The sequence below is a fragment of the Cotesia glomerata genome, linkage group LG5, assembly GCF_020080835.1.
Source record: "Cotesia glomerata isolate CgM1 linkage group LG5, MPM_Cglom_v2.3, whole genome shotgun sequence".
NCBI lineage: Eukaryota > Metazoa > Arthropoda > Insecta > Hymenoptera > Braconidae > Cotesia > Cotesia glomerata.
The window spans coordinates 8,079,392-8,101,322 of NC_058162.1; the positions used below are offsets into that span (position 1 = coordinate 8,079,392).

Sequence of the window (21,931 nt, forward strand, 5' to 3'; positions counted from 1 at the left end):
TTGAAAATAATTCAAATTTTCTTATTTACAATCATTTCTTGGATTGCGGTCAACCAGTCAGATCGACAACATTCCGAATTATTAAAACTCTAGAAAATTTAAAATTCCGCTACATTCAAAGTTTATAAAATACATTAGCTTAAATAGAATACCAGCCGAAAAACAATTTTGTAAATTATAAAACACCGGGTTATCGAATATAAGTAAATATAAATCTTATATTCCTCAAGAGTTAAAATTAATTTGATTTCAAAAAAGGTTCGTTCTGACGTATATTCATCCGAATACTCAATCCTTTCCTACCAATATCCTGTTACGTGAATGTGGAACGGTTCACGTAATAATTACCGTAACTTCTATTCTTTCCTGCTCCACAGCATTATTTATATTTGTAAATCTATCCGAATAATGATTCGGCCGAAAATTACTCATCTAAAAAATTGGAAATTTTTCTTAGATGGTCCACCTTTACAAGCATGAAATTTGAGTGTTTTATATACATGCTTGTAAATTAAAATAAAATTAATTTAAAAAAATGAATTAATTTAAAATTAATTAAAAAAAATTTCTAATCTAAATATAAAATTATTAACATTTTTCGGCTAAATGAGCGTTCGTCTTTTCATTCATTTTGGCGTACAGATTTTCGTTGTTATGTTTTTTAATTTATTGAGACTTTGTGACTTTGAAAGATTCTATTAATATAGCTTTAGTTTTTTCTTTATTTAGGACTATATTTCTCGGGATTTTAAAATTTGTAAAATTAATTATTTTAAATTACATTTAATATTTACTTTCTAAGTTCTAGTAATTTATTAATTCGGAATGTTGTCAATCTGACTAGTTGACTGCAATCCCATTTCTTAATCAGAATTTTTTTAAATTATTAATTTTATATTTTAAATATTTTTTTTCTTCTTTAATTTTTAACTTCCCGCTAAGAAAATTGAAAATTTTTTTTCTTCGTTAAAGAAGAAAATTTTATTTTTAAATTCAAAAAAAGAGTTACTTTTGAATGAATTCTTTTAGAAATATTACGAGATTTATTGCTTGGAATTTAGTGCGGTTGTAGACATTTACTTAAAATTTGTCAAAAAACTGAAAATTTTATTATAATAACATATTTATATAATTAAGTTTTTTGTTATCAAAATTTTTTCCTAAATAAATACCTTAAAACTTAAAATATCAAAATATATAAAAAAAATCAAATAAGATTTGAAATAGTTCAGTAAAAGCGAGAAATTATAAAAAATCAATAAATTTAACAAATCAAATCAAAAAATTTTAAAAATAATAAAAAAATCAAAAAGGAAACTAAAAATTTTTGTAACAATTAAATTATAATGAAAAAAATTTCACATACAGAAATTTAGAAAATTATAAGTGTGGACTTTTAAAAATATATTTTTTATAATAATTGACTAGAATTGGTTAGAAAAATTCCAAAAATCGTCAAATGTTTGCTAATTGCTGTATCATTTTTAAAAAATATAAAAACATGAAAATTATCAATAAAGATTTAAAAAAATTGATTATTTCGGTCAAAAAGAAATTATAGGAAAAATAATTATAGTTTTTTTATGTTTAAAATTTTTCATTGTGACTAAAAATAATTCATTTTAAAATATTACAAAAAATATAAATATGAATTTTTTTTAACAAAAAAACAACAGTTAAAATTGAACTTATGTAAATTAATGTCATTTTGATAATTTTAGTTTAGAAAAACAATGTTTAAATAAGGTAAAGTACCCAGTAGTTGAACAGGTTTCAAAGTAAAACTTATTTGACCCTACTTTTAATATATAAAGATGTAATTATTAATTCAAATTAGTGATTTTCATGAAAATATAAATAATTTTAAATTGGTTGAAGTGCAAAATAACAAAGATAATTGATTATTTATATTTTGACAACGTTTTTAAAATATACTATGAAAGGAGTAGTAGTTGAACAATCAATTCTGACAAGCCGCAGTAGTTGAACACTCTGGGAGCAGTAGTTGAACTAATAAAATATATGGCAATAGGCACACTAAAAATTTTCAACGTTTTATTGAAATATCCAAAGAAATATAACATATCATTGAATAATATTAAAAATAATACTGTGAATATTAAATATGTTCATTTAAAAATGAAAAATATTTGTATTTAATTTTTTAATTACATTTTTTATGAATGACAAAGCAAATTTTTAATTATAAATCAAAAAAACTCATTTCAAAACGTTCAATAATTTTTAACTACACTAATTTTTAGTTATAAAACTTATTTAAATTGCAGTAATTAATACAAATCACAATGCTGATCACTAGTTTATAAACCTATTAGAGGTCATAGTGCTGTTAAAATTATACGGCCTCAACCTGTTCAAGTTCTGGGTACCGCTTTGAAAATTTGGAGGTATAGTTGAACGCTAAAATTTAATATAAAAATTCTAGTTTATGTCTTTGCAAAAAATATATGTTATTTAGAAAAGACTATTTCAATAGATGGTACAATTTTTTTTACTTAAAATGATGATATACTGTTTTTTTTTACTGATTGTTCGGTTTACGATTTAGTACCTTTTTCATGAAAAAAGTAGCATTTATCGGCGATTTTCGACATATCAACTATTAAATTAATAAAAATATAATTGTTTTGATTTATAATTGAAAAAACTTACATAAATAAATTACTGTATCATTTAATAATTATAATATGCGCATATTACTCTTAATAAATTTACAGATTTTGTATTATAACAATTCGAAAAGTTCGTTCAAGTACTGGTCCCATTTTTATAAGTGTTCAAGTACTGGGTACTTTACCTTATTTCTTTAAATTAAACCTAAGAATCAATAATTATTAATTTTAAATTTACATTTATTTTCACGGCGCTTGAGGTAAAAAAAATGACGCTCGTTTTAGCGGGAATCAGTATGTAAACAAATATGGCGACGCAGGTCTTTTAAGTTGCATTTAAAATATTTATTTACGCAAACAGTTGAATTAAAGAAAAACATAAATTTGACCACTTAGAAATTTTATTGATTAAAATTTTTAAATAAATTGAATGATTAATAATTTATTTTAAGTATTGCAAAGTCACACAAAAGAAATATATAAAACGTAAAGAATAATGAGCCGCCAAATGAAATCAACAGTAAAGTATGAGGTTATGAATAATAAAAATATTTTTTTATTTTTTTGTTATTATTATTATTAATTCTACTTGTAATCATCAAATGTTTACTGGTTCACTATCATATAATTTATTATTTTTGTTATTATTATATTATTTTATCTAACTAAGTATTTTCTACTTTCAGAAAGATAATATTATTGAAGGAAGAGTCATCAGACGGTCAGCGCGCCTGCTTCCTGAGTCTCAACAAAAGGTTAAATATTTATTTTGTATTTTTTTTTTGTTTTGTTTTTATCTATGATAGCTACAGTGACAATTTTTTTATTTTTATCATTTGCGTTAAAATTTTTATAAACTAAAAAATTAAATGAGTTATAAATTGTCTAGAGAATATTTAGGTTAAATAATTACAGACAATTTAATTAAATATTATTAATAATAGTGATAATAATAATTGTTTCTAGAAATTATTAAATGAGGAGCTGGAAAATAATAAAGAAGTTGATATTTCATCATTACCACCTATTCATTTTACCGGAAAAATTTATTATGCTACAGATTTTGAAGGTTGTGCTAATATTTGCGACCAAGTTATGTAAGTTTTTTTTTTTTTAATTCATTAGAGTTAAAGTTGATCAAATTTGTATAGAAAAAAAAAAATAATATAAAATTTATGATTTCTATTACAGAGAACGAATTAATAAATTTGCAAAGGACATCGTACCAATAGGATTCGACCTGGAGTGGCCGTTTAGTTTCCAAACAGGGTCTGGTAAAACCGCGTTGGCTCAAGTTTGTGTTTCTGAACAAACTTGTCATTTGTTTCACATTTACAATTTGAAAAAATTGCCAGCTTCGTTTATTTTACTATTGAGTCATCCAAAAGTCAGACTTGTTGGTGTTAATATAAAAAAGTATGTATATTTTATATCTTGATTTAGGTATTATGAAACTTAAGATTTTATTGCATCAATTAAATTCGAATAATATTGATTGCATTACTCTAAGAATTATACGCACTTGGAACGACAAAAAAATAATTTCTTAATCATTTTTACTGAAAAGCATTTTTAATTAAATAATTAATAAGTTGTTTCTTTTTACAAAAAATTTTTTCAAGCTCTAAAAATTTCGTTTAACCTTAAATTGTTTGTAAAAATATAATATATTTATCGGAATTATTAATCCTAGAAACCTTGCAGTCACTATGTGACTGCTGTGACTTTTGAACTATAAATAAATGAAATTTTGCTTTATTAAATAATGACTTTTAGTAAATTGCACTGTACTTTCTTAAATATTGACATTTTTAAAGATATAAGCTCATCTCGATGTTACACTCGTTAAGAGCTTTCATTTGAGTACCCACATGCTTTTTGATATATTTTTCATATATACATATACATAAATATATAAAATATATGAAAAATTGATGTGGGTATTCAAATGAAAGGTCTCGATGAGTGTAATGTTAGGGTGAGCTTATATCTTAAAAAATGTCAATAGTTCACAAGATACAAGGTCATTTCTTTATTATGTATCTAGAAATCGAGCATTTTCGAATGCAGTCTAAATACTTATCATAAATAACGGCGGGGCTATTGATACATTTATACCTGCGATCAAACAGCGCTTATTACAATATTGTTAATTCAATATAATATAATTCATACTTCATGTACTGATTAATCTTCCCTCTTTCTTTTCTTTTTATTGCTATATATATATATATTAAAATTCAAAATTTTATATGTCAAATTGTTGTATATTGCCGATTGGCGTCTGAACTTTTAAATAAATAAATATAGATTTTAAGAATAATACAGAATTTTAAAATAATACAGAAAATTTTTTTAAAAATAGAGACTAATCTTATTAGCCGTTTTTGATAAATCTTGCTCACCGAATTTGAAAAGGTAGCTTTGAAAAAAAGGCTTTTAAAGCTTTTGGCCTGATTTAAAAATATTTGTGTATAACTTTAAATATACTTGTCTGATTGAAATTAATTATTTTAAGTATATTTACATTACACAAGTGAAATAGAAGATTTTTTTTTAATTCCAAACGTGCAACAACTCCTTAATAATTATTAGATACAATAATTTTTTTTTTTTTTTTTTTTTTGTAAAATTTTCATAGTAAAAATCTTTCTGCTATCACAAAATAAAAATTAATTTAGTTTTCAAATTTTTCTAGCGATTGTTGGAAATTAGGTCGAGATTTTCCAGAGTTTCCAGCCCAGATAGTTGTTGAGAATAATTGCATCGACTGTGGACCTTTTTGCAACAAAGTATACAACCGGTCAGGCCGATGGAGCCTACAGCGACTCACGGCTTATTTACTTCAAAAGCAAATAAGCAAGGATGCGAAAGTTAGAAACAGTAAATGGCATATTTTACCGCTCAGTGATGCACAAAAGAGTTACGCTGCCACGGACGCTTATGTTTCTCTGTTGCTCCATTTAACCATCCAAAAGAAGGCCGAAGAAATTGAACGCCTGAACATAACCGATCAGTCCGATGTTCAAGGAGATGCAGTGATCAAGGAGGACGAAGCGGAACAAGAGTTTAAGGAAAATTTGCCTGCTGATTTAAGCGAGTCGTTTGAAGAACCGTTTGAAGAGCAAAATTGTTTAATAGATCATGATAATTTGGATCAAGAGCGCAAAGAACTCAAGGATTCATAACCGTTTACTTTTTTTAATATGTCAATAGACTAATTAAAAAATTAGAACTAAAAAGTTTTGATAATTAAGATAAGAATTGAGTAAGTGAAAAATATGAATTAATTTTTTTCACAATTAGATGAATGACTGAAAAAATATTTTTATTAATAAAAATCTAACAAAATTTTTTTTTTTGATAAATAAGGTAAAAAATAAATTATTGCCGTTTAAAAAACTTAAAATAAAAAAGATTCAAAAATTTTTTAATCAAGTAAAAAATAAATTGGTGCTCAAAAAATAAAGAAGATTAAAATTTTTATTAGAGGACGACTTTAAGAGAAATAAATCTCCAAAAAAATGGAATCTCGCATCGTTAAATTAATTTCGGCTGGACGTATGAGCTACAAAGCTGGTCTGCATTTACAAAAGACTTTGGTTGACCAGCACCACTATCATCCAAATTCAACCCAAGAAAATACGCTTGTATTAATAGAGCACAATCCCGTTTACACGATCGGGATCCGCGATAAAAATTACACAGCTGAAGAAATCGAAAGACTACGAGGAACCGGTGCTGAGTTTTTTACAACGAACCGCGGAGGTTTGATAACATTCCACGGTCCAGGTCAGCTGGTAGCTTACCCGATTATCAACTTGAAGCAATTCAAGCCTTCAGTCAAGTGGTACGTCGAGCAAATTGAGAAGACGGTGATAAGACTGTGTGCAGAAATGGGAATAAAAGCCGAAACTTCACCACATACCGGAGTCTGGGTTGGTGACAAGAAAATTTGTGCGATAGGTATCCACGGCAGCCGGTTCATAACTTCTCATGGACTAGCGTTAAATTGCAACACGGACCTCCAGTGGTTCAAGCACATTGTGCCTTGTGGAATCGAGGGTAAAGGCGTGACGAGTCTCTCTGAAGAACTAAACACAGAAGTCACTATCAGTGATGTTATTCCGCTCTTCAAAAATGCCTTTGAGGATCAGTTCAAGTGCACGATCGTTGACTACCAGCCTGGTGAAGCCTCAGAGATCATGCGAGCCGCTGTTTCTTCTACGAAATGATTTATAATTAGTAATTGTTTGTTTATGTAAGAAATTAGTGTTCGTTTTTATGTAATTTTTTTTTTTTAATTGTTAACTGTTAAGTATTGTGGTAAATTACGAGTTTTAAGGAATGATTATGATATTTTTAATAAATATATATATTTTATAATGATAAGATTTGAATAATTTATTGCTATAGCATTGAAAAATAAAATATACTATGTTGTACATGCTAATTTGTGGTAACTATTCTTAATTAATTGTAATTATATATATATATTTAATTAATTAATTAACAGTTAAAGCATCACAGCCTCGGTCAAGGCTAGGCGATATATTTGGTTGAATAATATCTATTTTTTTTTTGTTATTGTAAACTTAAATTTTTAACTTAATCTTGGTCTTTTTTAACTTTTTGGCTACTTATTCAATTATTCTTATTTTTTTAAGATAATTTTTGTACTTTTAAAGTAATTATAATATGCATAAAAATTGAATATAATTTCAAATTTTATACTTCTCGTTAAAATTTCCAATCAAGATTTTATAAAAATTTTTTTTAACGAATTTGTAAATTATAAAAATAGATAAAATTAGAGTCTAGCGACTTTTTTCCGCTGTATTATAAATTGTACTAATTATTTTTCGATTGTAAAATTTATTTCAAAAAAAAAAAATTTAATAAGTAAATGTATAATTTTTAAAGTCAGTAAAAAAATGACTAAAAAGTACAAGAATAAATAAATAAGCAGTTGAACTTAAACGATTTTACAACCAACTTATACCACAGTAAAATAATAATCTAATAATAATATTAATAAATATTAATTATTATTATTATCATAAATAACTTCTAATCAAGTGAAAAAAATAATTTCCGAAGCTTAACTACTAAAGTAACAAAATGTGTACATCGGTAATTAAATGACTAGATATTACCTTTCATAACAGTGACCCATAAACATAAAAACAACCCTGTAATAGATGACGCTCAATATAACATAAAAGTAGTTCGAATTTAATAAAAAAAGCTCGTTAAAATTATTCCGTGAGTACGTGTAAATATTTATCATGATAAAGCTCAGTGGTAAGCAGTCCAACGATATTGACGGCATTGTGCAGCGAGTTTGCCGAATCGCGAATTAATTTAATAGCTTTTTCGATGTCGCCCTTTAGTTCTCCATATTGCTTATTAGTGAGGATATTTTCAAGAGCTTGCAACCCTTTGAGTACATCTGGACTAGGCCGTACGTCGATAGTGTCCAGGTCGATGGATCTCGCGGGCGCGACACCCGGTGCATGAGGAGTGAAACGCACTATTTGTTGCTCCGATTTCGAGTCGGGTAATTGTGCGAAGCAGTAGGTACCTAGTACGCGTGCTAAAAATTTACATCTGTAATGAAAAATATTAAAATTTTTTTTATTTTCGTTTTTTATTGACTTTTTATTAATTAATTGGTAATTTTTTTAATGTGTGATTTTAATAATTCTAAAAAAATTGTCAAAATTTGAAAAATTCAGATGAAAATTTTTTTTTAGTCAATTGATTTTTGATGTAGAACATCGCTAAATTACCAATTAACTTGTTTATTTCAAAAATTGAAGTAAAAAATAATACCTGATTGATAACTGTGAACCTTTTCTGATACCAATAGCTCCTAAAATTCCCCAACCTTGTCCAGCGTCATCTGCGACTGCCAACAGTGCTCGAGCAAGACGCTTTAGTGATCTGGCAGCAATTGTTGTATTTTCATTGTACTGACATTGACGATAAGCTAATTCGAATGTTTTTGCCCATAGTAGTGGAATTTTTTCTTCGATTATTTCACTAAAAAAAAAAAAAAAAATTTTTACAAATTAAAGGTGTATAAATTATTAGATAATATATAATTTATTATAATATTCGCGTTACAAATGCCAAAAGGTCGCATCACTAATTATATACTTTTTTGGCTCTGCAGAAGAATCAAAAAAGCATATAAAAATGTATTTTTCTCCAATCAACTTGAAAATGTTGAAAAAAAAAGTTTTATAGCCAGGAGTTAAAATAGTAAAATTTTTCATGCAATAAGTTAAAAAAGTTGAACTAAAATTTTTTTTACAAACGGTCTTTTGGCTTTAAGGTAGTTGTCGTGGTTAAGGCATAGCATCAGAAAATTCTAAATTTTTGTATACTTATCAAGGGCATGATGATACAATTACCCTTAAAATTTGAAGTGAATTGACCACTTATAACCCGAGATGAATTCAATTAAAAATTGGATATTTAACATTGATTGCATACGCTCTCTGCAGTTCTGTACCAGTTTCTTAGTTATAAAAATAAACTAACTGTCAGAAACTTTCAAAAAACTGACAGTCTTTTGATGTAATTGTTGTGAGTTTAAAAAAAAATTTTTTTTAATTTTTGACCGTATAATTATTTATAAATAACGGATTAAAGTTCAACAATTTATGAAAAAGTATATATCTACGAAGTCGGACAGAAACAATTGTATGGGTTCCGTCTCCACGGGTAAAAATTATGGATTACTTAGCTACAGGCTCATATACTTTTGCGGGGCGTATAATCTCTAATTTTTTGACAATTTGTACCATAGTAACTACTTTACTAAATTTATTTCTCAAAAAATTTTTTTTTCTCATTTTTTCAATAAATTGTTACATTCCTAACATTCCTACGGTGATTGGAGAAAAAAAATTTTTAATCCGCCCTTTTGAAATTATTAATTAATTAAACTACCTAGGTTTGATAGCCGTTATCCAGTCTACCAAATTAACAAGCATCATTCCTTCTTCCCTGATGTCCCTACAAGACGGCAGCCGTTTCATCAGCAGCGCGTACAGCGCCAAAAGTCTGCCCTCAGCGACCAGCACGCTTTCAATCGGCGGCTGTCTTGGGACCACGGGCTGCAAAATTCCTAGCACACTGCTCCAACTAGGTTCAACATCTTCTGTAATACTGTGCCTAAAATACGACTCCAATGCCGCTTCCATAATTTCTCCCAACGTCGCCGGAGAGGTAACCGAGATTCCAATGACTCTCAGCATCCCCAGTAGAACTGGACTCGCTGCAGTCTTGTCCGCCAACCACCCACACCAGCTGATTCTCAACTGCTCTATCAGAAACCCACTCTGGTTAACTGAATGCAGCAATTCTGTAATAAGCAGTCCAGCCTCTGCTGCCTGCTGGTTCTCCGACACCGTGCTGGTGACAATAATCTCCATCTCTTCCAACATTTTTCCCATTGCTGCTGCGAACGCCTTCGCATTGCTCGATACCAGTGACTTGTGTCTTGTTGTGCAATTCACCAGGAGTTTCACTGCCGAGCGGACGTAGATCTGACGCTTTTTTAACGTCGTAGGATGGAAGTGTGTAACTGTTGCGTCGTAAGCTGCCACTATTTTCAGTAAATTGTTAACAGCAACATCTACTGTGTGTACTTGACCGAATCCCAAGTTCAAGATTACTCTTGGGTCTGAACTCATTACATGCCAGTTCACCACCTAGATAAAAAATTTATTATTATTAATTTTTAATAGAGATATAAATTTGAAATATTAAAATTTAATGAAAACAAATAATGAAAAGAATTATAAAAAAAAAAATATAGTTCATGGGAAATAAATTATTAAATTAACAAGTTTTTTTTGGTTACAAAAAAAAAGTAATAATTCATAAAATATAAGTATGTTATCTTTAATAATAAAAATATGGGTAATCATTTACAAGTGGATCAACCCCATTTTGGGCCATAACTAGGTGAAAAATTAATATTTTCAAATTTTTTTTTGATTCTGCTTGTTTTTACGGCGCATTTATAATAAAAAATGTCGTGAAAGGAAAAAATAAAGATTTCAAATGAAAATTAAGTTAGCTGAAATCTGAAAATTAAAAAATTTTTTTTTTTATTGAAAAAATTATTACAAAAAAAATTTTTTTTAAATTTCATTTGTAAAAAACTTGAAAAACTGGAAGTGCAATTTTTAAAAACTATTTTTTTGTTCTAATTTAATTAATGAAAAAAAATTAAAAAAGTCGGCTAACTTCAGTATCATAGATTTCGATAGTTTTTTTGTTTTTAAAAGTTGGAAAAAATTTTGGCTCTCATATTTTTGGATAAAATTTCTATTCTATCTTTTTTTTGTGTTTTTAATATATTTTTTCTTGAAAAGTACATAAAAAAACGAACAATTAAAAAAAAAAAATTGATCAATTTGATCAGAAAAAAAATTAACATGGCTAGCATGGGTTGACCCCAATTGTAAATAATTACCAAAATATGTAATAATAAAATTATTTATCATTTCAATTATCACTTTATATAAAATTGTCAATTTTTCTTGTGGATTAATTTTTTTTTTTTTTTAGTAATAACAATGTTTAAAAAAAAAAAAGACATAATGCTAATAAAATACACATGTTTATAAATTATGAATTAAATTTATGCGACACAAAATTAGTAATAATTTTATTGAAGAGAAAAATTTTTAAAAATATAATTATCTTAAATTATCAATTAAAAAATTTTTAAACTAAAAACCAGTTTTTAAATCTGAAATAAAATTTCATCCAATACTAAATATACTGGCAATGATAAATTTATTTTTATGTTAGATAAAAAAACTGACTAAGAAATTATTCTTGATTCAAACAAACTTTACTCGAGTCAAGAATTTTTCTGCTTAAAAATTTAAGCGGATAATATTCTTCAGAATAATTATCATTTTTAAATATTCTTTCTCTTTAATAAAATAAATAAATTTTTTTATTAATGTAAAAAATATTTACCTGATCATAAACCGTCGCATCAACCAAATGCCATGCGAACTTTTCCGCCTCCGTCACCAACAGAATCGCCCTCTCATTCTGTCTAACATTCGGTTCATTCGATAACTTGACAATTAAATTCAGCAAGCAAACATGCATTCTCCCAGCAACAGCTATCGGCTGGGTAGCCAGTATGTCATTTATCCAAGTAGTCCAGTTGATCATCATAAAGATATTTCCCAGAAACAGATGACTGTCCGGCAAGTATTGATCAACAACCTTGACCATAAACTCGACATCAGTCAACTCCGGGAGAAATTTATCCCAAGGCAGTGATAAAAAATTTCCATGAATAACATTAAGAACATGATCCTTTATGGAAGCATTTGCAAAGTTGGTCACATAGAATTGCCAAAGATACCCCAAGATTTTACAACTGGCCGGCATGGTATCAATAATAAATCTAATACACTCCACAAAAACCGCGACTGTTTTATTCGCATAAGGTCCGTCGCTGATAATCCACGGCAATAGAACGCTTCTGTCATCAGTAAGTTGCTGGATCCAGGCAGCAGTGGGTTCCTGGAGGTTTCTTGTCCAGTAGGGAGTGATCCAGGGCGCAAACATGTCGCTCAATACCGGCCAGATACGCTCACAGAGTTGGTCCGCAAGAGATCCTCGATCAAACTGCAGAGTAAAGACAACTAGAGCGTGACCTACCATGCCCAAAAACATATTTAAGGGCTCATTATACACGCGGTACTTGGGATACAACCCATAAAGGCCATACTGAAGTCGCTCCTTCATAAAATGCTTACTCAAAAGCACCGCAGTGTCATGAATCTCCTGTCTCGACAAAAGCCGCTGTTCCGTAGCATATCTGCGAATTTCCTCGCGAACTTTGCAAGGGTGAACCACCAGGTTCCTCGACCTGCCACTGAGAGCCGCCAGTAAGTCTCTCCACACGTCTAAGGAGAGATTCTGGCCCTCGCTGCCTCGCAAAATGGCACCTAGAACCTCCCCATAGTGTTCCGGGAACTCATGTAACAAAACTGCTCGCAAATGGTTCCGGAACAGTTCGTGCAAAATGAGTTTATCGTCTTCAGGATTCAGCCCGATATTGCACAGCGCCTTGGAGACCAATTCAATGAAAGTAGACCGCTCACTCAACCTGGGCCGGCGGTAATTCAGCCAGGCACCTACGTCGAATTTCGACAGCAAAACAAAGCATAAATCCGCGTTGCTGCTAGATGACAAATCAACGACCGTGGAGTACATCACCAGAAAATTAGCAGCTCCTCCAGCTACTGGAGTAAAGTGTGGGCCCAGAAGACCTCCCAAAGTTGGTCTCTGGATTATCGTGCTGAGCAGCCTTGGGCCCTGAGACTCTTCACCGCTGATGAACAGCTGGCCTAGTTTCTCCACGCAGGTGGTAATTAGCTGCTTGGTTGGTAGGTAAAGAGCAGCTTCTTCCGAATAGACTTCCACCAGGTGGTAAAAGAGTCTCACCCCCGTCGCCTGGAGGTCCGTAAGCACTACAGTGTTTTCGCAGGTTCGGTGAAGGTTCAATTCGTGCTCTAAAAGAGCGATCAGGTGGTCCATGAAGACGCATCCCTGGGTGAACTTGCTGGGTGGAGGTTGACCGGCTTTTATCAGTAGATTCTCATACTCTGCTCGGTTTTGCGAAATCAGAGCCTCTATTCCTTCGCAGACGCGAGCTTCGGATATCTTTATCCTGATGACAGCGGGTCCGGCGCAGTGAACTGTTGGTGGGGTGCCTGAGCGACACCGAGAGCCTACAGGAGCTGGGTCACAGAGCGCATGGAGGGTTATCCAAGTGTCTACTTCGCGGTACAACGTCGGAATTAGTTCCAGAAAGGCGCAATCTGCTGCGGTATGCTCAGAAACCATCAGGGTGTAGATGGTAGCGTATTCTAGAATACCTTTCAAGTGGGGCTGGACTGTCTGGATTATTTTGTCAGGATGGTGGAGACAGTCCTGCGATATAGGTTCTATCAGCGGGTTGTGCTTCGCTAGTGGTGGAGGAGGTTCTGGAGCCTCGTAGGTCGTCAGACGGTAGTAAATTCGCTTGAGCGGGTCGAGGTCTAGGGAAGAAGATGGTGACTTCTTAGGGGATTTTGCGGGGGATTCTTCAGGAACTCGGTGACAAGTTCGCTGCCAGTCGTCGAGACTAGTCAATTGTTGGTTGAGGATCTGCGGGTAGTTTATGTACTCGAGCCAGGGTGTTCGGTCGCCCTGCATCAAGATAATCAGCTTCTGAGACATGTATTGTGGGGGTAAGGCCGGGAGGTAGAGCCCGGTTTCTTGTAAGCGAGGCTCCTCTAGCCAGAGACTCAGAGTCTTGTAGAATTTGGCAGTGCTGAAGTAAAAGACTCGTTGCTCGTCGGTGATGGGGTGGCCATTGTCCAAGTTGTTTTCTCCTTTCATTTGGAAGTACTCGGTGGTTTCGTTAAGCCGCTTTTTTAGTTTCTTCAGGTAGCTCAAGTTGATCATGCCTTCGAAGAATTTGTCGCCGAGACCTCCTAGGTCGACGCCGGCCACGGGAATCCGAGCTAGAAAAAGGGTGAAGAAGTTCTGCCAGAGAAGCGGTAACAAAGGGTGCTCCAGTGGTGTGTCCAAAGCTTGTTGCGACCACCGGTAAATCGCAAGGGAGTTTGAATTCTGATAGGGAATTTTTAGTGTACTGCAGACCCGCTTTAATGCTGAGTCTACGGAGGTCTTCGAGGATGACAATTCACGAAGAAGTTCTCGCCATAAGCCGGTTTTTAATTCGCGCACTTGTTGCTCTGTGAACAGAATCAAGTATGCTAGCCAGGTTGACGAAGTTGAGCCGTCGAGGAGGCTGGCTGATGATCCTGTTCCTGTTGCCCAGTTCAAGAAAGATCCGATTGAGTTCGTTGATTTGGATGAGCCAAGATTCTGAAATTTTAGAGAGGTTAGATATTTTAGAGAAGATATTTTTTGGGAAGATGATTAAGCTACCTCGTTAGTTCCTTCGAATGAAAGCTAGTAGAAAGTAAGTTATGTTTAATTTTAAGAATATTTTGCAGGGTGCAAAATTTTATTAATTTTGTAAATGTTGAAATGTTTACCGTGTACAGAGTCTGGAAGATATTTTCGGTAGTTTTTCGCGCGTCTAAATGGAAAAATGCAGCTCGGATAATAATATCCATTAGATACATAACGTTGTTGTCTCGATTCCAGTCTGGGATACGCACCAATATGTTCAACCACAATTGTACCAATGGTTCGGGACTTGATAAACAATATCTGTGAAGAAATTAACAATATATTTTTTTTTAATCGTAACTCATAATGAAAAATTATGGTACGCTGTTTTACTATTTAATCGGGAAATATTTTTGCAGAACATCAAATTATATTTTGATTATGTTGTAACATAAAATGTGCATTTTTTCTTTTAGTTATTAATTTTAAGATCATTTTTTTTCTTCAATTAAATAGTAAAACGTCGTGTCATAAAAAATGATAATTTTTAAGATCATACACACTTGAAATTTTTGAAAAATGAGTTTTATTCAATTTTTGTAATTCAGATATATTTAAAAAATTTAATTCAAAAAATTCAAAAGCTTTTTTCTTAAAACAGTATTTTCAAAGTCGTTGAGCAAGATTTTTCAAAAGCGGTTAAATCAATCAGTCTCTAATTTTTAGACAATTTTTTTAATTATGTTTTTTAATAATTGATCCAAGGATTAAAAATTCTGATAAATATTTCATATTTTCATAAACAATTTAAGGCTAAAATTTTGATAAAAAATTATTAATTTTTTTTTTTTTTCATCAACCCGCAATAAGGTAAAAGCCCCAATATATGATCATGTACCAGTATATGATCACTCCATGTATTTATATACCTATATTTGTGAATATAGATACACAAATACATGAAGTGATCATATACTGGTACATGATCGTATATTGGGGCTTTTACCTTATTGTTAAAAATAAATATTTTGATAATTTCTTTGATGAATTACTAGATAATATATTAACGAAATTGTTTTAGAAAATTTTTTTAAAGCTATAAAAAATTATTTGTAAAAAAAAAAAGACTTAATTAGTAACGTTCAAAGTTACTACTATTAGCATATCAATTAATCACAAAACCTCTATAGGAAAGATAATTGAAAAATCATTTTTTTCAGCCTTCTAAAAACGTGAAACTTCTTATAAAAAATTAAAAAACATACCTCTTAAAATTAATCATATGTGATTCAATCATCCACCCAAACTGCCTCATAATCGGTCCTGGGAACTCCGGCGCAATGAGATTTTTGGCCATCTTGACATAAGTCCTGTCAGCCATCACCAACGAGTTCACCAGCCCGCAAAACCGTTCATTTTTGTACAAAGAATCTGCACAATCAATAAACAAAGGCACCAAACAATGGAGGGCAATAAGAATTTGCTCATATTTATAAAAGCACTGCAATATCGAAAGCTGGGCAAACCCCTTGCTGCAAATTAAAGGAACCGAGTGTCCCCACTGGGTCATCAGGACAACAACCCAGCAAGCGATCGGCTGTTTCTCCCGGACTCCCTTAACCAGGACCTCCATCATCGGATCAGCTTCCACGTCCGGAACATGAAAGAAAGCTTCTGCAGGGTTGACAATAGCATTTCTGCAGCTGGACTCCGTAGTATCCGTCGTGTGAAGTCTCAACCTGGTGACCATCTCCCAAGCCCACAAAGAAAAAGCCTGCTCATTGTTCTGCGGCCTGACAATAGCTGATACATTCTTTACGCTCTCTAGGAGTGATGTCGACTGTCCTGGAGTTTCTGGCACATACTTGATCATCAGCTCGACTATCAGCACTGCGATCCTGTAATGAAGATGCTGAGGCAAGTACAAGTCTCCGTTCCTGTCCAGCCCCCAGTTCAAGTGCGTCAGGATCAACCTAGCCAGATGGCTCTCCGTAGACCCCAGTCCGAAATTATGCAGCCAGCCTGATAAAATTCCCAGGTCTTCCTCCCTGGGAATCCATTTTCCAATAGACAATTCCGTGAACAAATACAAGCTCAGCTTTCCCACGGACACAAAATTATCTCTCAGTTTCAGCAAAATATCTGACAATAGCGCTGGATACTTGCTTGTCAAATTCGACAGCAATGATCTTGCGTCTTTAGAACAAGACTCCTGGGTTTTCTCACTCAAGAATCCAATTCTGAACAAATCAATAGTTGTAGCGCGTATAAAATCATAATCCTTGAAACTCCTCGCCATTGCCATATTAGCGAAAGTCGTTAGCAAGAAGTACGACTCGTCTCCAGGCATTTCTATCAACTTCTCTTCAAACTGCTTGAGTAATCCCGAGGTTTCAGCCTCCCAGTCGCTCAGACAATCAACCTGTTGGAGATCTTCGTTGTCCTGGACCTTGTGAAGACAATAAAAGATATTCCACAGCGCAGAGGAAGAAATTAAATGATAAGGAATCGCTGCTAAATACTGCCAGGCTCCAAGTCGCCGAGAAGAAAACACACACATGGTAGCGCGGATAAAGAACCAGTCATACTCCAGCTGGATTCTTTCGATGGTCGTGGAACGGTCAGCACTTTTATCAAAAGCTTCCCACTGGTCACTGACATACTGAACGCAGTCTCGGATCAAAGCGCTCAGTCTTTTAGCCAACTGACGGTACCTTGGCGAGTCGTAGGTCTTTAAACCCTGGCGGAACAGTCTCAATAAAGTTATCGCAAAAGCTATCACCCTCAGCATATGTTGCTCAGTGATCCCCTTTGTGTCCTGAACAAATCCAGAGTCAGTTTCTTCAATCAGCAACACCTGGGAGAATAATTTGTCCATGGGAATTTGGTTCAGCAAGTTGATTAGGTCGCTTTCGAATAAGCTAGCAGCAGTAGAAATGTCTTCATCTTCTTCACCCTCAGCGTCGAGCATCACCCAGATAGTGTCTCCAGGATTCGAGGCTTCTTGGAGCGAAATTTGAACCTGCTCCAGGAACTTTTCCCGATCTTTGATTGGCAGCAGCATCACCGCTAGACTGGCCACCATGTGGTCAAGGTAGGGGTCCTGGAGAGTCGATGTCGACAAGACTCTTCTTGACTGGTTCCAGGTAGTAGGAACTTGGACCAGTCCTGCTGCCCACTTTGTGACTCCTCCTGGACAGCGCAGCACGTGGTTCAGGATAAACAGATGATCTTGCCAGGTCGCGACTCTCAGGAGCACTGCTACCAGTCTTGACAGCCATTGTCTGGATTCTAAGACAAATTTTCCGTCTTTTAGAACGCGCCGCTGGAAATTGAACAGGATGGTGATGCAAATCCGAAGTTCTGTCAGTTCTGCCACTGGAGAAGACTTGGTGTCCTGTTCCTGGTGGGTCATCAAGCAAACAGCCGCGTTTTGAGTAAGTGATGCGAATTCGTGACAAGAAGTTGAAACTCGTTGAATATAATGTTCGATTTGGAGCTTTAGCACCTCGGCTTCGTAGCAGTAGAGAACCTGGCAGTTGTGGAGTAATTCCTTTATCGAAGACAGGTTTTTCGTCAAGGGAACTAAGGATTGCTGGTTAAAGTGAGCGATGGTGTATTCGTGACTAGCATTGACGGGATTTCCATCCTCGCATTCTCCAGACTCAGTGATCGAGGCCTTGTCTAGGTGCCAAAGCTGCTTCTGGACTTCCTTGCAGGACTTTTTCAAGTTTTCCAGCTCGACTGAATTCATGGTCAGGTGGTTCCTCACCCGGAGGTAGCTCATCAGCAGCTCATGGAGGCGGTGCTGTCGGGAGGAGCTTGCGCGGAGCTGCGAGTCTATGAAATCATTGATAAAAGCATCCAGGTGAGATAATTCTGCGTTGGAGTAGAGAGAAGACAACTGAGCGTCGGTAAATGGCTGGATCTTTGACTTAAGCGGTTTTTGAGACGCTTTCTGGTGGAGAAAGTTCGTCGAGGAACTCGCGATTAGATTGCTGTCTGGAAGAAAGTCTTTCTGGGTTTGCTCCAGGTTTTTCTGGGATTGGTCTAGGTCCTTTTGGAGCTGCGTCAAGTCTTTTTGCAGCTGGTTCAGGTCTTGGTTGGGGTTTAAGTCAAGAGCTTCGATTTTCTCGAGGGTTTTTTCTGTATGCTGGAGGTCAATTTCTATTTTTCCTGAAGTGAATGTAGTTTCTAATTCCTCGGCAGGGGGAGAAGAACTACAAGGCAAAGATTCAGGGAGTTCTGTGGTGTCAACCTCGTCGATAGATATCACAGACTGGATGCTGGAGACGTTGATCACGTCTTCTTGGTCTTCTTTGTAAGATACGGTTTCTTTCTCATAGATGGAAGTGTCGATCGCTGCTGAGTGGAGCTCGCTCTCCATGTTCGCTATTCCCTCGACGCGGGGGTAGTTTGTAGGGGACTCCCCGAGCAAGCACTCGAACTCTTCCATCGTTGGCGCGTCGGGAACTTGGCGGTCGATGTTGTAGGCTCGGCTTTTCTCTTTTTTTCGACGCTGGAAATTATAAAAAAATTTTATGATTGTTGTGAAAATTGTTGCTTATGTAAATTAAAATTTTAAAGATATGATTTTTTTTAATTTCATGTTCTAAAAAAATTTTCGAAATATTTCTACGGTCAATTGCTTATTTATAATCTATATCTTTTGGTTTAGAAAATAAGTATTAATTGTAAATTAGTTCTTTTCGATTGTCATTTATTTGAAATAAAAATAAAAATTCAGGGCCAGTTTTTCAATCCGGGATAAAATTTTATCCGATATAAAAGTACCGCCAATAAAATTAAAAAAAAAAATAAATAATTCAGCGACGTGATATTGTTCTCAATTAGTTCTCCATGAATTTGGTCGTTTATTTAAATAAATATATCATAAAAATAATAATAACCTCTTATTGTGTCATTTAAATTATTTTAAATTAATTATCACAATTATAAATTAATAATATATATGTCAAACGCAAGATATGAACTCGAAGGGCTCAAAAGCATAGAACAGCTACCTCTTTGAGCTCATAAAGCTCAAAATAATACGTAAATTGTAATTTGGAGTTTGAAGAGCTCAACAACATTATAAGTGCAATTTCAAGTGCTTAAGTATGGAATTAGCGGGAAGTTACAGGGATCTCCTTCCGGGTCATCCGTTTTCCTAATTTTTTTTTTATTTATTTACAATCAGGAAGTTGTCACAGTTAGAGGTGAATATTTCTGTGACATGTGGCTAATGTTTATTTATTTTAATTCAAAATAAGTGACTGAATTAAAGGAGAATTACTCGTAGGCAATATCACTGTGCTGAATTATTTATTTTTTTATCATAATGGCAGTACTTTTATCTCGGATAAAATTTTATCCCGGATTGAAAAACTGGCCCTCAATGACTTATTCATTATTTATTTGAGTAAACATTTATTTATTTAATGATATTTAATTTAATATGAAATAAAATTTAATTAATTAATAATTTTCTAAGTTTATTTAAAATATCAAACTTAAACTAAGCAAGCATTTTCATGAGTTTTTATAGTAATATTTCAATTTTTGGATAAGCTCTTATTTAAATAAAACTATTAAACCAATAGACGTCTAATTAATTTCATAAAATTTATCGTTTCTCAGTTAATGTTTTAAGTTGATAATATTTTTTCGATATATTTTTTTAGTTGAGAAAAATAATAACTTTTTATTACAAATCCTTTTTTTAGCAATTTTCTTTAAGTAAATAAACTAATTAAAAATTTTACAAGTTCAATAGAATCTTAATTACAATTATAGAGATGTAAATATACAAAACTAAAAATAATTTTTATTTTTAAAGATTAACTTATAAGACATTTCGATAATATTGACAGCATTCATCCTTGCAAATAAAAAATTATAAATAGTTTACAAAATTCCTGAAGAACATAATTGAAAGTAAATACTGAAGTAAAGTTAAAAAATTGTTTTACTAAAAATAAACAAATTTAAACTCAAGCCCAACAAAGCAGGTGATTGACGATCAGTAACAATAATTACGTAAAAAATAATAACTCACAATTAATAAATAAATACACAACTTCACACAAAAATATCAACAATGAAAAATAAAAATATGACAACTATTGAACAATAATGACAGCTAGTTCTTAAATTTTTTTTTCTCACCTCCGGGCGGAAAGCGTCAACTTTCGTCCCGCTGCGCTGAACGAAAATGCCGCTTTCCGCCTCCGTCGAGGAGAAAAATAATTTTCTTTTTTTTTTTTTAATTTCAACAATCGAATGTCTTCCACAACAAATGTATTTTTAAAAAATGCCATCGTAATGACAGCTGTCATGTGAATTTTGAATATAATCTAGAAATTGGCAATAAAATTTAATGCATAAAATTAAATTAAAAAATCATTCATCACTAAAAAACAAATAGACTAAGTACTGAGAATAATTAATAACAAATTATAAAAAAAAAAAACTAATTAAAGGTTATATTAAAATAATTTTACCTGACGTGATTTAACTTTCTCCATTTTGATAACAATTAACTTATTTCACTTAAAACGTCACCAAAGAATTAAACTTTGTTACGGATTATCAATAATCATTATGAAAATAAATTCATTTCGCGGATGGAAAAGTCAATTGTCAATCTATTGTCTGGTTCACATTCTTATTATTATTAATATTTTTATTGTTATTAGTATTACGCTTATGATTATTACGTATTATTAATCAAAAATGGCCTCAATGTAAGTTAAAAAATTAATCCCAACAAATTCACCAGGATTCAAGTGTTGTACTTTGACATTGTAGTTACAACTGAAAAAAAAAAAAATTGGTTTACTTACTAGAGTAAACATTTATGAATGTACGATAATCTTAAATATTTCTCAAGAAATAATCAGTTATAAATAAGAGTCAATACTTACCAATGTTTTTTTTACTAATAACAGGTTTGATTTTGTTTTTATTTATGACGATTAGTTTTTCTTTGTTTCACTTTAATTACAATGACGTTTTATTGATATTTTATTTATTACTGTAGGAATAATTCATGTATAACCTCTAAATATAAATTAATGCGTGTCACTAGATGTAACATATAAGTTACTCTGTCTGTGTAATATTTGATCTATATGTATTTGTTTTATACACATATGACATGATGTACGTGTATGTATAGCAGGTATATATACGAAGCGCGGCTATTGATACCATTTAATACGGTCTTAAAAACACGAGCATTCGCTATGAAGTCAACGGATTTAATTTTAAGACGTCGCTCGTGGCTTGAAGAAATAAATAATACACAAAAAATTAAGTTTTATCAATAATAAAAAACA

The 21,931-nt window shown here is 32.4% G+C and overlaps 3 protein-coding genes across 5 annotated transcripts; 2 read left to right on the plus strand and 1 right to left on the minus strand.

Annotated features, from left to right (window-relative positions):
• Positions 1-2,887: 2,887 nt before the first annotated feature.
• Positions 2,888-5,869, plus strand: LOC123266252 (Werner Syndrome-like exonuclease). The gene is made up of 5 exons (XM_044730385.1): positions 2,888-3,165; positions 3,320-3,388; positions 3,600-3,730; positions 3,825-4,049; positions 5,332-5,869. Exons 1-5 carry the CDS (start codon positions 3,130-3,132, stop codon positions 5,819-5,821), a joined length of 951 nt encoding a protein of 316 aa, XP_044586320.1. The 5' UTR covers positions 2,888-3,129; the 3' UTR covers positions 5,822-5,869.
• A 192-nt stretch (positions 5,870-6,061) lies between these two features.
• On the plus strand, positions 6,062-6,998 carry LOC123266254 (putative lipoyltransferase 2, mitochondrial). Its single transcript, XM_044730395.1, has one exon. It carries the CDS (start codon positions 6,158-6,160, stop codon positions 6,866-6,868), a length of 711 nt encoding a protein of 236 aa, XP_044586330.1. The 5' UTR covers positions 6,062-6,157; the 3' UTR covers positions 6,869-6,998.
• Positions 6,999-7,586: 588 nt separating this feature from the next.
• On the minus strand, positions 7,587-21,712 carry LOC123266255 (ectopic P granules protein 5 homolog). Of its 3 annotated transcripts, XM_044730396.1 has the most exons (9): positions 21,518-21,712; positions 21,095-21,407; positions 15,857-19,110; positions 14,735-14,912; positions 14,625-14,648; positions 11,643-14,561; positions 9,594-10,357; positions 8,469-8,678; positions 7,588-8,243 (listed from the first exon to the last, which is right to left on the minus strand). In XM_044730396.1, the coding sequence occupies exons 2-9, from the start codon at positions 21,116-21,118 to the stop codon at positions 7,892-7,894; spliced, it is 7,725 nt and encodes a 2,574-aa protein (XP_044586331.1). In that variant the 5' UTR covers positions 21,119-21,407; positions 21,518-21,712; the 3' UTR covers positions 7,588-7,891. The 3 variants fall into 3 exon arrangements, with proteins under 3 accessions (XP_044586333.1, XP_044586331.1, XP_044586332.1); XM_044730398.1 differs by lacking the exon at positions 21,518-21,712 and having other exon boundaries at positions 7,587-8,243; positions 21,095-21,121; XM_044730397.1 differs by lacking the exon at positions 14,625-14,648 and having other exon boundaries at positions 7,590-8,243; positions 21,518-21,711.
• Positions 21,713-21,931: the final 219 nt, after the last annotated feature.